At 42.5% G+C, this 13614-nt stretch overlaps 1 protein-coding gene across 3 annotated transcripts in view; it reads right to left on the bottom strand.

Annotated features, from left to right (window-relative positions):
- The window catches only part of CFAP221 (cilia and flagella associated protein 221), a 123192-nt gene that overhangs the window by 18025 nt on the left and 91553 nt on the right, over window positions 1-13614 (bottom strand). For all 3 annotated transcript variants that reach the window (XM_070476316.1, XM_070476317.1, XM_020914527.2), the window contains exons 20-21: window positions 1857-2015; window positions 382-473 (exon numbers count right to left, since the gene is read on the bottom strand). In XM_070476316.1, coding sequence (XP_070332417.1) covers window positions 382-473; window positions 1857-2015 — 251 coding nt within the window. The remainder of the gene's footprint in view (window positions 1-381; window positions 474-1856; window positions 2016-13614) is intronic.

Here is a 13614-nt window from a genome sequence, read left to right as displayed (position 1 = left end):
GGACCTTCTACATAGCACAGGGAACTATACTCAATATCTTGTAATAGTCAATAATGGAAGAGAATGTAGAAAAAGAATTTATCTATATATATCTACATAGATACACATACATGTACACGTGTATCTGAGTCATTGTGCTGTAAATATGAAACATAACATCATAAATCAACTAGATGTCAACAAAAGTTAAAAAAATAAAGTTTATCTCAAGATAAAGAGATGAAAATCAGTTACACATCATCATATCCCTCTGACTACCAAACTTCCCTCGTGCACCAAAAGTAAGATTTGATATTTTACTGGCAGGCAACATTCGAGGTCACAGTCTCTGTAATCAGAGGGGCACACATACCCCTCTGAGGCAATGTGAGCTGGGCTTACCTCGGCGACACCTCTGTCTTAGAGGTTTCGGGCAGGGATGACAGCACCAGGCTTTGGAACCTCTTCCAGGTCATCACTCCAGGTATTATGTCCTGTAATAGAGCCAGCACAGGGGGACCATGGTACAGTCCAGGAAGCACTTCAGTTTCACTCAGCTGACTAATTTTCAGTCTTAAAAGTGAACTGCAAAATTTATCATTTAAGCTTAATAGAATTTTTCTGAGGTTAAAAAAGACAACTGCTCCAGCAAATAGTGTTCAACGAAGCAGCAGGAATTAAAGCAGGAGGAAGGAGAGGTTCGTGCCCTGACTTATGAGGCAGAGAAGCAAGGGTCCTGGTGTGGAGGGGCCGACCAGGCCTCTCGACCTCTTTGGATTACTGTGAGTGTGATGCTAATGCGACATTTAGAGAGCATGGGGCAGTTCCTTAAAGGCTCTCCCAGGCAGTGGGGGTCGGCGGAGGGGGTGAGCCTGTGCCACTGCACTGAGATGCCCAGGGGGGTGTGATCAGGGGTCACTGAGGGCAGGGCGCATGATGGGGGCTGACAGAAAATGTGGCCAGGAAGGCAGGCTGGTTGTGAAGGGTCTCGTGGGCCAAGCTTGTGAGCTTGAAGCTGCTCCCATGGGCAGCGGGGACCATGGAGGGCTTTCAAAGTGGAAAAGGACTGGATAAGATTTGAACGGAAGGAAGGCTTCTGCAGCGGGGTGAGAGGTGGTGGTGGCGTGCTGTTGGCACCCAGGTGGGAGACAGGGAGTCATGAGGTGTGTAAGGCAGACCGGGGGGATCCAGGGTGGCTGGACTCAGGGATGATGAAGAAGGGAGTGAGGACCACAGGGGTCGTGGCTTGAACTGTACACCCAAGAGGCAGGAAAGTGATGTGGCAAGAGGTGTGAAGTGGGGCTGGCCGGCGCAGGGCCAAGATGATGACCTAAGGTGGGGTTTTGTTGAGTGCGGAAGGGCTGAGGGTCACCCGCAGGAGAGGTTGCTGGAAACTGAGGTCAGGCTGGTTATCCAGGGAAGAAGGGGCTCTGGGGAGCCTCCTCCTCACTGTGCGTTGGTCACATCACCACCTTGTCCCTTCTGATCTCTCTCTCCTTGTTAGGAACCAAAGAGAGAGAGTGTCAGACCCCAGGATTGTGGCCACAATGTGACTTCTCTTACACAGTCACGGTGGGAATAAAATGATGTTAGGCATGGCCTTCAAAGGAAAAGAATAAGAATGTTGAGAGGGGGCAACGTGAAGCCTGGGAAGGGGCACAGGCCGACGGGGTGGTGTGGTGAACCCACCTGCCCTGCTCCAGGGCTGGGGCATGCCAGGGCCCCCGTGCCATGGTTACTATCCTTGTTCTGCAGCCGTGGCTGCAAGCTCTCTTACTGCCAGTTCCAGCTGTGACACCCCACTTCCTCGTCCCCCAGCCCCTGGTCCCTGCAGCCCAGGGCCAGTTCTGCCGCTGAGCCTGGGACGACGGCTTTACCGTGTGATGGAGAAACTGCTTCTGGGTGATGGGGATGCTGGAGCCCCAGTGGCACTCCTTGGTGAACTTGTACTTGGGGTGGGAGCACAGGTGGTAATCGATCAAGGTTTCCACGTAAGTCAGAGGGTGCTTCACAGCAAACAGTCCCGGGCTGGGATTCTGCAGAAGAGGGAAAGAAAAAAGGAGTCTCTTTTGCTGACCAGCTTTCACCGCGGGCACAGGGCAGGCATCAGCTGAGGTTCCCCACGGCTCCCGGCAGGACGGACGCTCTGACTCCGCGTCAGCTTGTCTGGGAAAGAGAAGCAGGAAAGTAGAGGGGGCTTCAGGCGGGCTGTGGTCATGGTCACAGACGTCACTTTGCTGGCTGAACAACTCCATCACGTATCTCATGGATTTACTAGGCTCCCGTGGAAACCAGCGCAAGGGAAACCACAGCTTAAAGTGTTTGTTTCTAAATTTGATCACTCCTAACTGTAAATAAGCAACCTGGTTTTAAAAAGCAAATGAGCTTCTGGTTTTGGAAAGGAAAAACAGCTTCTTTAAAACTAAAGAGAAGATAAAGGAGAGGGTGGCATCTGATATATCAGGAAACGTCAACATTTAGCGTTGTTTTTGTGATGCCTTTCATTCAGGAAGGCTCCATTTGGATGTACTATCTGGCTTTAAGGGAGATCCTGTTTTTTTTTTTTTTTTTTTTTTTTTACTAATTTCCCAGTGGGATTAATGGAGGTACAGAGTAATTATATCAAAATATACAAAAACATGGAGCCTTTTAATGTTCCTTCTGGGGCTTGTCCAATAAAAACCCTGCTCTTGTCACAAACAACATAGCTTTCAGCTCCCTTGTGGTTAATTCAGATGTTTAAGAGCCACTGAGATTCTGTTCTTTTTGTCTGAGTAATTTTTTTAAAACAATTTTAAAACATACACACAAACCTCCATATGACTGATGGAAACCCAATCTCACTGTCAAGATATAAACGTCCCCCACAACTTAAAGACAATGCAGCCAGGCCTGGGAGGTGGAACAGTAGAACTTGGTTGCGGTGGATGTGATGAATGTGTTCCAGACACAAGTGTTGGGCAGACAGTCTTCCGTTAGTTCAAGGAAGCTGACCTACAGCCAGGGCCGAGGAGAAAGATGCCGAGCAAGTGGGCTCTTGCCTGGACTCATGACTGTGGAGGCAGCAGGAGGGCAGGGAGGTGATGGTGCCCCATGAGGGAGTCGGCAGGGCCCCAGCAACCACATCTCAAAGAGCTCTGCAGCTGAGGGAAGAGGCAGGAGATACCTATGTGTCCAGAGCAGCTCTTTTCCCGTTCTTCAATATGCCACATGGGGTGGGGGCTGAGACAGGGGCAAATGCAAACACTGTCTCCCAAATCTGACCCAGATAGCGACTGCAGGGTCGGAAATAAACAAGGTGAAAGATGGGGGCCCTGGCGAAAGAAAGCCAGGGAGGTCAAGGATGCAGAGGAAGGCAGGTGGGTGGGGAGACAGGGGATGTTCCCTATTCCTGTGCAGGTTCCCTTAAGTACACCTGGTGCAAGGACATGACGGGAGGAGCCAAGGTTAGGAGACAAAACAAGCAGCCCAGCTTGCACCACTCAGGCGCTCGTGCACAGTCACTCCAGACATGGGACTTTTTGGCCAACCCAATAGTAAAGAGCATTTATTCTGTCTTAACTGTGTCATTATGTTTCTCTGCCAGGCCAAGCAGAGGCTTGGATTATAACTTTTGGGTGAAGGTTCACTATCATGACCTCTGGGTCAGTGACAGAGGGAAGTTCTAATATCAAAGCCAGATGGACTCTACTAATATTTTAAAATTCTCCATCAAGTCTTAAAAATCATGCCAAATATTAGTTGGCACCCCATCTGGAACACATATCAATTTCTAGTCGACTCTCCCCCCTTAGAGCTTATAATGGCTTTTTATTTTGCTTTAATGATGTGCCTTTGTGAAACCTGTACTGTCGGTGCGTGGAGTCCATTCTGTCCCGGATGCCTCCTCTGGCCCCTGTAGATAATGCATAGATATCACCCCAAGACTTACTGTAGAGCTTTCCTTGTTATTACCACTATTTATTGCTGACAAAGGTCCATCCAGTCAAAATTATCGTTTCTCCAGTAGTTGTGTACGGATGTGAGAGTAAGACCATAAAGAAGACTGAGTATCAAGGAATTGATGCTTTCAAATTGTGGTGCTGGAGAAGACTCTTGAAGGCCTCTTGGACAGCAAAGAGATCAAAGCAGTCAATACTAAAGGAAATAAACTCTGAATGTTCACTGGAAGGACTGATGTTGAAGCTGAAGCTCCAATACTCTGGCCACAAGAGAGTGGTGTCCAAACCTTACCATGGAGATCCCGGCGTCTCACTGGGATACCCTTCTCAGGGAAGCCCCTCTCCCACCGCCAGCCCAGCCTTTCTGTGTAGAACTTCAGCTGATGAGAGTGTTCTGGTGCCAAGTGCAGTCTGGAAATCACTGAGCTAAATGTCCTGTGACATTCAGTTCAGTTCAGTTCAGTCACTCAGTCGTGTCCAACTCTTTGTGACCCCATGAACCACTGCATGCCAGGCTTCCCTGTCCATCACCAATTCCCGGAGCTTACTCAGACTCCTGTCCATTCAGTTGGTGATTTTTTTTTTTCCATTTATTTTTATTAGCTGGAGGCTAATTACTTTACACATTGCAGTGGTTTTTGTCATACATTGAAATGAATTAGCCATGGATTTACATGTATTCCCCATCCCGGCCCCCCCTCCCACCTCCCTCTCCACCCCATCCCTCTGGGTCTTCCCAGTGCACCAGGCCTGAGCCCTTGTCTCATGCATCCAACCTGGGCTGGTGATCTGTTTCACCCTAGATATATATGTTTTGATGCTGTTCTCTTGAAACATCCCACCCTCGCCTTCTCCCAGAGTCCACAAGTCTGTTCTATACATCTGAGTCTCTTTTTCTGTTTTGCATATAGGGTTATCATTCCCATCTTTCTAAATTCCATATATATGTGTTAGTATACTGTAATGGTCTTTATCTTTCTGGCTTACTTCGCTCTGTATAATGGGCTCCAGTTTCATCCATCTCATTAGAACTGATTCAAATGAATTCTTTTTAATGGCTGAGTAATATTCCATGGTGTATATGTACCACAGCTTCCTCATCCATTCGTCTGCTGATGGGCATCTAGGTTGCTTCCATGTTCTGGCTATTATAAACAATGCTGCGATGAACATTGGGGTGCACGTGTCTCTTTCGGATCTGGTTTCCTCAGTGTGTATGCCTAGAAGTGGTATTGCTGGGTCATATGGCAGATCTATTTCCAGCTTTTTAAGGAATCTCCACACTGTTTTCCATAGTGGCCATACTAATTTGCATTCCCACCTCAGTTGGTGATGTTATCTAACCATCTCATCCTCTGTCGTCCCCTTCTCCTCTTGCCTTCAATCTTTTCCAGTATCAGGGTCTTTCCCAATGAGTCAGTTCTTTGCATGAGGTGGCCAAAGTATTGGAGTTTCAGCTTTAGCATCAGTCCTTCTAATGAATATTCAGCACTGATTTCCTTTAGAATGGACTGGGTGGATCTCAAGAGTCTTCTCCAACACCACAGTTCAAAAGTAACAATTCTTCAACACTCGACTTTCTTTATAGTCCAACTCTCACATCTATACATGACTACTGGAAAAACCATAGCTTTGATTAGATGGATATTTGTCAGCAAAGTAATGTCTCTGCTTTTTAATATGCTCTCTAGATTGGTCATAGCTTTTCTTCCAAGGAGCAAGTGTCTTTTAATTTCATGGCTGCAATCACCATCTGCAGTGATTTTGGAGCCGAAGAAAATAGTCTGTCACTGTTTCCACTGTTTCCCCATCTATTTGCCATGAAGTGATGGGACCAGACGCCATGATCTTAGTTTTCTGAATGTTGAGTTTTAAGCCAACTTTTTCACTGTCCTCTTTCACTTTCATCAAGAGGTTCTTTAGTTCTTCTTCCCTCTCTGCCATAAGGGTGGTATCATCTGCATATCTGAGGCTATTGATATTTTTCCCTACAGTCTTGATTCCAGCTTGTGCGTCATCCAGCCCAGTGTTTCTCATGATGTACTCTGCATATAAGTTAAATAACCTGGGTGACATACAGCCTTGGTGTACTCCTTTCCCGATTTGAAACCAGTCTGTTGTTCCATGCCCAGTTCTAACTGCTGTTTCTTGACCTGCATACAGATTTCTCAGGAGGCAGGTAAGATGGTCTGGTGTTCCCATCTCCTTAAGAATTTTCCACAGTTTGTTGTGATCCACACAGTCAAAGGCTTTGGCATAGTCAATAAAGCAGAAGTATATGTTCTTCTGGAGCTCTCTTGCTTTTTTGATCATCCAACAGATGTTGGCCATTTGATCTCTGGTTCCTTTGCCTTTTCTAAATCCAGCTTGAACATCTGGAAGTTCATGGTTCACGTACTGTTGAAGACTGGTTTGGAGAATTTTGAGCATTACTTTGCTAGTGTGTGAAATGAGTGCAATTATGTGGTAGTTTGAAGATTCTTTGGCATTGCCTTTCTTTGGGACTGGAATGAAAGCTGATCTTTTCGAGTCCTATGGCCACCACTGATTTTTCCAAATTTGCTGGCATATTGAGTGCAGCAATTTAACAGCATCATCTTTTAGGATTTGAAATAGCTCAGCTGGAATTCCATCACCCCCACTAGCTTTGTTTGTAGTGATGCTTTCTAAGGCCCACTTGACTTCACATTCTAGGATGTCTGGCTCTAGGTGAGTGATCACATCATTGTGATTATCTGGGTCATGAAGATCTTTTTTGTATAATTCTTCTGTTTATTCTTGCCACCTCTTAATATCTTCTGCTTCTGTTAGATCCATACCATTTCTGTCCTTTACTGTGTGTATCTTTGCATGAAATGTTCCCTTGGTATCTCTAATTTTCTTGATGAGATCTTTAGTCTTTCCCATTCTATTGTTTTCCTCTATTTCTTTGCATTTATCACTGAGGAAGGCTTTCTTATCTCTCCTTGCTATTCTTTGGAACTCTGCATTCAAATGGGTATATCTTTCCTTTTTTCCTTTGCCTTTAGCTTCTCTTCTTTTCTCAGCTATTTGTAAGGCCTCCTTAGACAACATTTTACCTTTTTCCTTTTTTTTTTCTTGGGGATGTTCTTGATCATTGCCTCCTGTAGAATGTTACGAACCTCCATCCATAGTTCCTCAGGCACTCGGTCTATAAAATCTAATCCCTTGAATCTGTTTGTCACTTCCACTGCATAATCGTAAGAGATTTGATTTAGGTCATATCTAAATGAATGGTCTAGTGGTTTTCCCTACTTTCTTCAATCTAAGTCTGAATTTTGCAATAAGGAATTTATGATCTGAGCCACAGTCAGCTCCTGGTCTTGTTTTTGCTGACTGTATAGAGCTTCTCCATCTTCGCCTGCAAAGAATGCAATCAATCTGATTTCGGTATTGACCATCTGGTGAGGTCCATGTGTAGAGTTGTCTCTTTGGTTGCTGGAAGAGGGTGTTTGCTATGACCAGTGCGTTTTCTTGGCAAAACTCTATTAACCTTTGCCCTGCTTCATTTTGTACTCCAAGGCCAAACTTGCCTGTTACTCCAGGTATCTCTAGATTTCCTACTTTGGCATTCTTATCCTCTAGGATGAAAGGGATGTCTGTTTTTGGTGTTAGTTCTAGAAGGTCTTGTAGGTCTTTATAGGACCATTCAACTTCAGCTTCTTCAGCATTACTGGTTATACCTCTGAGTTTATCCCAGCCCTGATTCTCTTTTTGAGGAACTGCCCCTCTACCCTGCCATGAGACTGCCAGAACATGCCCCCGAGTGGCCAAAACACAGGTATCACAGCCCTCTGGAGGAAAGCAGCAGAGCTAGGGAGAGGAGCACTGAGGCCAACAGCCAGCAACCAGGCCGGTTTGCATCCCATCTGCCCTTGGTGTGACCACCAGCAGCTCTGCCCCGTCAGAGACACAGATTCTCCCAGGGGAGACTTTCTCAGCAGTATCTAAGCTCCTTCTTCATTCTGCACGTGTGTGTGTATTCTTACAAAACAGACCATAATCAGGGCAATGACAGTGACATTTTACCGATGATTCTGCACTTACATAGAACCTCCTCAGATTTCCTGTCTGGCATTTAGTCAGAGTTCATAATGGCCTTTTATCTTGCTTTAATGATGTGCCTTTATGAAACCTGTACTGTTGTCACGTGGAGTCCATGCTGCCCTGGATGCCTCCTCTGGTCCCTGGAGACGATGCACAGACATCACTCCAACACTCCACCATAATGCTTTGCTTGTTATACTTAGGGTTTGCATGCCACCTCAGTCACTTCAGTTGTTTCCAACTGTTTACGTATCTACAAGTATAAGGAGGAAGGGGGACGCCCCTGAGGGCAGGTGATGGGGGAACACACAGGCTGGCCAGGACACATGCAGTCGAGTGGGGAGAATTGGCTCAGCCTCACATTGTCAGGAGCTTGGACTTAATTTGGTATTAAAAAGGGAGTCAGGCTCCAGGGAACATTAATCAACAAGAGCTCATCCAAAAGCCTCCACACCTACACTGAAACCAAGCTCCACTAGAGAGCCAACGAGCTTCAGAGCAAGACATACCAAGCTAATTCTTCAACAACACAGGAATGTAGCCCTGAGCACAAAAACACAGGTGGCCAAAAGTCACACAAAACCCACAGACATCTCAAAACTCACTACTGGACACTTCATTGCACTCCAGAGAGAAGAGATCCAGCTCACCCACCAGAACACTGATGCAAGCTTCCCTAACCAGGAAACCTTGACAAGCCACTTGTCCAATCCCACCCACAGGGAGGAACTTCCACAATAAGGAGGAACCACAAACTTCCAGCATACAGAAAGACCACCCCAAACACAGCAACCTAAACAAGATGAAAAGGCAGAGAAATATTCAGCAGGTAAAGGAACATGATAAAAGCAAACCAAACCAAACCAAAAAGGAGGATGTAGGGAGTCTACCTGAAAAAGAATTCAGAATAATGATAGTAAAAATTATCCAAAATCTTGAAAACAAAATGGAGTTACAGATAAAGAGTCTGGAGACAAGGATTGAGAAGATGCAAGAAAAGTTTGACAAGGACATAGAAGAAATAAAAAAGAGTCAATCAATAATAATGCAATAACAGATCAATAGCACTCTGGAGGGAACCAACAGTAGAATAACTGAGGCAGAAGATAGGATAAGTGAGGTTGAAGATAGAATGGTGGAAATAAATGAAGCAGAGAGGAAAAAAGAAAAAAGAATTAAAAGAAGTGAGGACAACCTTAGAGACCTCTGGGACAATGTTAAATGCCCCAGCATTCGAATCATAGGAGTCCCAGAAGAAGAAGACAAAAAAAGGCCATGAGAAAATACTTGAGGAGATAATAGTTGAAAACTTCCCTAAAACGGGGAAGGAAATAGCCACCCAAGTCCAAGAAACCCAGAGAGTCCCAAATAGGAAAAACCCAAGGCAAAACACCCCAAGACATATACTAATCAAATTAATGAAGATCAAACACAAAGAACAAATATTAAAAGCAGCAAGGGAAAAACAACAAATAACTCACAAGGGGATCCCCATAAGGATAACAGCTGATCTTTCAATAGAAACTCTTCAAGCCAGAAGGGAATGGCAGGACATACTTAAAGTGATGGAAGAGAAAAACCTACAACCCAGATTACTGTACCCGGAAAGGATCTCATTCAAATATGAAGGAGAAATAAAAAGTTTTACAGACAAGCAAAAGCTCAGAGAATTCAGTACCACCAAACCCGCTCTTCAACAAATGCTAAAGGATCTTCTCTAGACAGGAAACACAGAAAAGGTTTATAAACTCAAACCCAAAACAACAAAGTAAATGGCAACAGGATCATATTTATCAATAATTACCTTAAATGTAAATGGGTTGAATGCCCCAACCAAAAGACCAAGACCAGCTCAATGGATACAAAAACAAGGCCCCTACATATGCTGTCTACAAGAGACCCACCTCAAAACAAGGGACACAAACAGACTGAAAGTGAAGGGCTGGAAAAAGATATTTCATGCAAAAGGAGACCAAAAGAAAGCAGGAGTAACAATACTCATATCAGATAAAATAGACTTTGAAATAAAGGCTGTGAAAAGAGACAAAGAAGGACACTACATAATGATCAAAGGATCAATCCAAGAAGAAGATGTAACAATTATAAATATTTATACACTCAACATAGGAGCACTGCAATATGTAAGGCAAATGCTAACAAGTATGAAAGGGGAAATTAACAGTAACACAATAATAGTGGGAGACTTTAATACCCACTCACACCTGTGGATAGATCAACTAAACAGAAAATTAGCAAGGAAACACAAACTTTAAATGAGACAATGGTCCAGTTAGACCTAATTGGTATCTATAGGACATTTCACCCTAAAACAATGAATTTCACCTTTTTCTCAAGTGCACAAGGAACCTTCTCCAGGACAGATCACATCCTGGGCCATAAATCTAGCCTTGGTAAATTCAAAAAAACTGAAATCATCTCAAGCATCTTTTCTGATCACAATGCAGTAAGATTAGATGTCAACTACAGGAAAAAAACTATTAAAAATACAAACATATGGAGGCTAAACAACACACTTCTGAATAACCAACAAATCACAGAAGAAATAAAAAAAGAAATAAAATATGCATAGAAACGAATGAAAATGAAAACACAACAACCCAAAACCTATGGGATTCAGTAAAAGCAATGTTAAGGGGAAGGTTCAGAGCAATACAAGCCTACCTCAAGAAACAGGAGAAAAATCAAATAAATAACCTAACTCTACACCTAAAGCAACTAGAAAAAGAAGAAATGAAGCACCCCAGGGTTAGTAGAAGGAAAGAAATAATAAAAATTAGGGCAGAAATAAATGCAAAAGAAACAAAGGAGACCATAGCCAAAATCAACAAAGCTAAAAGCTGGTTCTTTGAGAAGATAAATAAAATAGACAAACCATTAGCCAGACTCATCGAGAAAAAAAGGGAGAAGAATCAAATCAACAAAATCTGAAATGAAAAGGGAGAAATCACAACAGACAACACAGAAATATAAAGGATCATAAGAGACTACTAGTGGCAACTATATGCCAATAAAATGGACAACTTGGAAGAAATGGACAAATTCTTAGAAGAGTATAACTTTCCAAAACTGAACCAGGAAGAAAGAGAAAAGCTTAACAGGCCCATCACAAGCACAGAAATCAAAACAGTAATCAGAAATCTTCCAACAGGACCAGATGGCTTCATAGCTGAATTTTACCAAAAAATTTGAAGAAGAACTAACACCTATCCTACTCAAACTCTTCCAGAAAATTGCAGAGGAAGGTAAACTTCCAAACTCAATTCTGTGAGGCCACCATCATCCTAATACCAAAACCAGGCAAAGATGCCACAAAAAAAGAAAACTACAGGCCAATATCACTGATGAACATAGATGCAAAAATCCTTAACAAAATTCTAGTAAACAGAATCCAACAACATATTAAAAAAGATCATACATCATGACCAAGTGGGTTTTATCCCAGGGATGCCAGGATTCTTCAATATTCACCAATCAATCAATGTGATACACCACATTAACAAATTGAAAGATAAAACTATATGATTATCTCAATAGATGCAGAGAAAGATTTTGACAAAATTCAGCATCCATTTATGATAAAAACTCTGCAGAAAGCAGGCATAGAAGGAACATACCTCAACATAGTAAAAGCCATATATGATAAACCTACAGCAAACCTTATCCTCAATGGTGAAAAATTGAAAGCATTTCCCCTAAAGTCAGGAACAAGACAAGGATGCCCACTCTCACCACTAGTATTCAACATAGTTAAGGAAATTTTAGCTACAGCAATCAGAGAAGAAAAAGAAATGAAAGGAATCCAGATTGGGCAAGAAGAAGTAAAACTCTCACTGTTTGCAGATGACATGATCCTCTACATAGAAAACCCTAAAGACTCCACCAGAAAATTACTAGAGCTAATCAATGTAAAGTTGCAGGATATAAAATTAACACACAGAGATCCCTTGCATTCCTATACACTAGCAATGAGAAAACAGAAAGAGAAATTAAGCAAACAATTCCATTCACCATTACAATGAAAAGAATAAAATACTTTGGAATAAATCTACCTAGAGAAACAAAAGACCTATATATAGAAAACTATAAAACAATGATGAAAGAAATCAAATTGACACAAATAGATGGAAAAATATACCATGTTCATGGATTGGAAGAATCAATATAGTGAAAATGAGTATACTATCCAAAGCAGTCTACAGATTCAACGCAATCCCTATAAAGCTACCAATGGTATTTTTCAGAGAACTAGAGCAAATAATTTCACAATTTGTATGGAAATATAAAAAACCTTAAATAGCCAAAGCAATCTTGAGAAAGAAAAATGGAACTGGAGGAATCAACCTGCCTGACCTCAGGTTATACTACAAAGCTACAGTCATCAAAACAGTATGGTACTGGCACAAAGACAGAAATATAGATCAGTGGAACAAAATTGAAAGCCCAGAGATAAATCCATGCACCTATGGACACCTTATTTTTGACAAAGGAGGCAAGGATATACAATGGAAAAAAGACAACCTCTTTAACAAGTGGTACTGGGAAAACTGGTCAACCACTTGTAAAAGAATGAAACTAGAACACTTTTCTAACACCATACACAAAAATAAACTCAAAAAGGATTAAAGATCTAAAGGCAAGACCAGAAACTATATAACTCCTAGAGGAAAACATAGGCAAAACACACTCTGACATAAATCACAGCAGGATTCTCTATGACCCACCTCCCAGAGTAATGGAAATAAAAGTGAAAGTAAACAAATGGGACCTAATTAAACTTAAAAGCTTTTGCACAACAAAGGAAACTATAAGCAAGGTGAAAAGACAGCCTTCAGAATGGGAGAAAATAATAGCAAACGAAGCAACTGACAAAGAATTAACCTCAAAAATATACAAGCAGCTCCTGCAGCTCAATTCCAGAAAAATAAACAACCCAATCAAAAAATGGGCCAACAAACTAAACAGACATTTCTCCATAGAAGACATACAGATGGCTAACAAACACATGAAAAGATGCTCAACATCACTCATTATCAGAGAAATGCAAATCAAAACCACAGTGAGGTACCATCTCACGCCGGTCAGAATAGCTGCTATCAAAAAGTCTACAAACAATAAATGCTGGAGAGGGTGTGGAGAAAAGGGAACCCTCTTACACTGTTGGTGGGAATGCAAACTAGTACAGCCACTGTGGAGAACAGTGTGGAAATTCCTTAAAAAACTGGAAATAGAACTGCCATTTGACCCAGCAATCCCACTGCTGGGCATACACACTGAGGAAACCAGATCTGAAACGTGTACCCCAATGTTCATCGCAGCACTGTTTACAATAGCCAGGACATGGAAGCAACGTAGATGCCTATCAGCAGATGAATGGATAAGAAAGCTGTGGTACATATACACGATGGAATATTACTCAGCTATTAAAAAGAATGCATTTGAATCAGTTTTAATGAGGTGGATGAAACTGGAGCCTATTATACAGAGTGAAGTAAGTCAGAAAGAAAAAGACCAATACAGTATACTAACGCATATAATGGAATTTAGAAAGATGGTAACATTGACCCTATATGTGAGACAATGAAAGAGACACAGATGTAAAGAACAG

Source organism: Odocoileus virginianus, chromosome 13 (genome assembly GCF_023699985.2).
Source record: "Odocoileus virginianus isolate 20LAN1187 ecotype Illinois chromosome 13, Ovbor_1.2, whole genome shotgun sequence".
NCBI classification, from domain to species: domain Eukaryota; kingdom Metazoa; phylum Chordata; class Mammalia; order Artiodactyla; family Cervidae; genus Odocoileus; species Odocoileus virginianus.
This window is presented reverse-complemented; position numbering and strand designations above follow the sequence as displayed.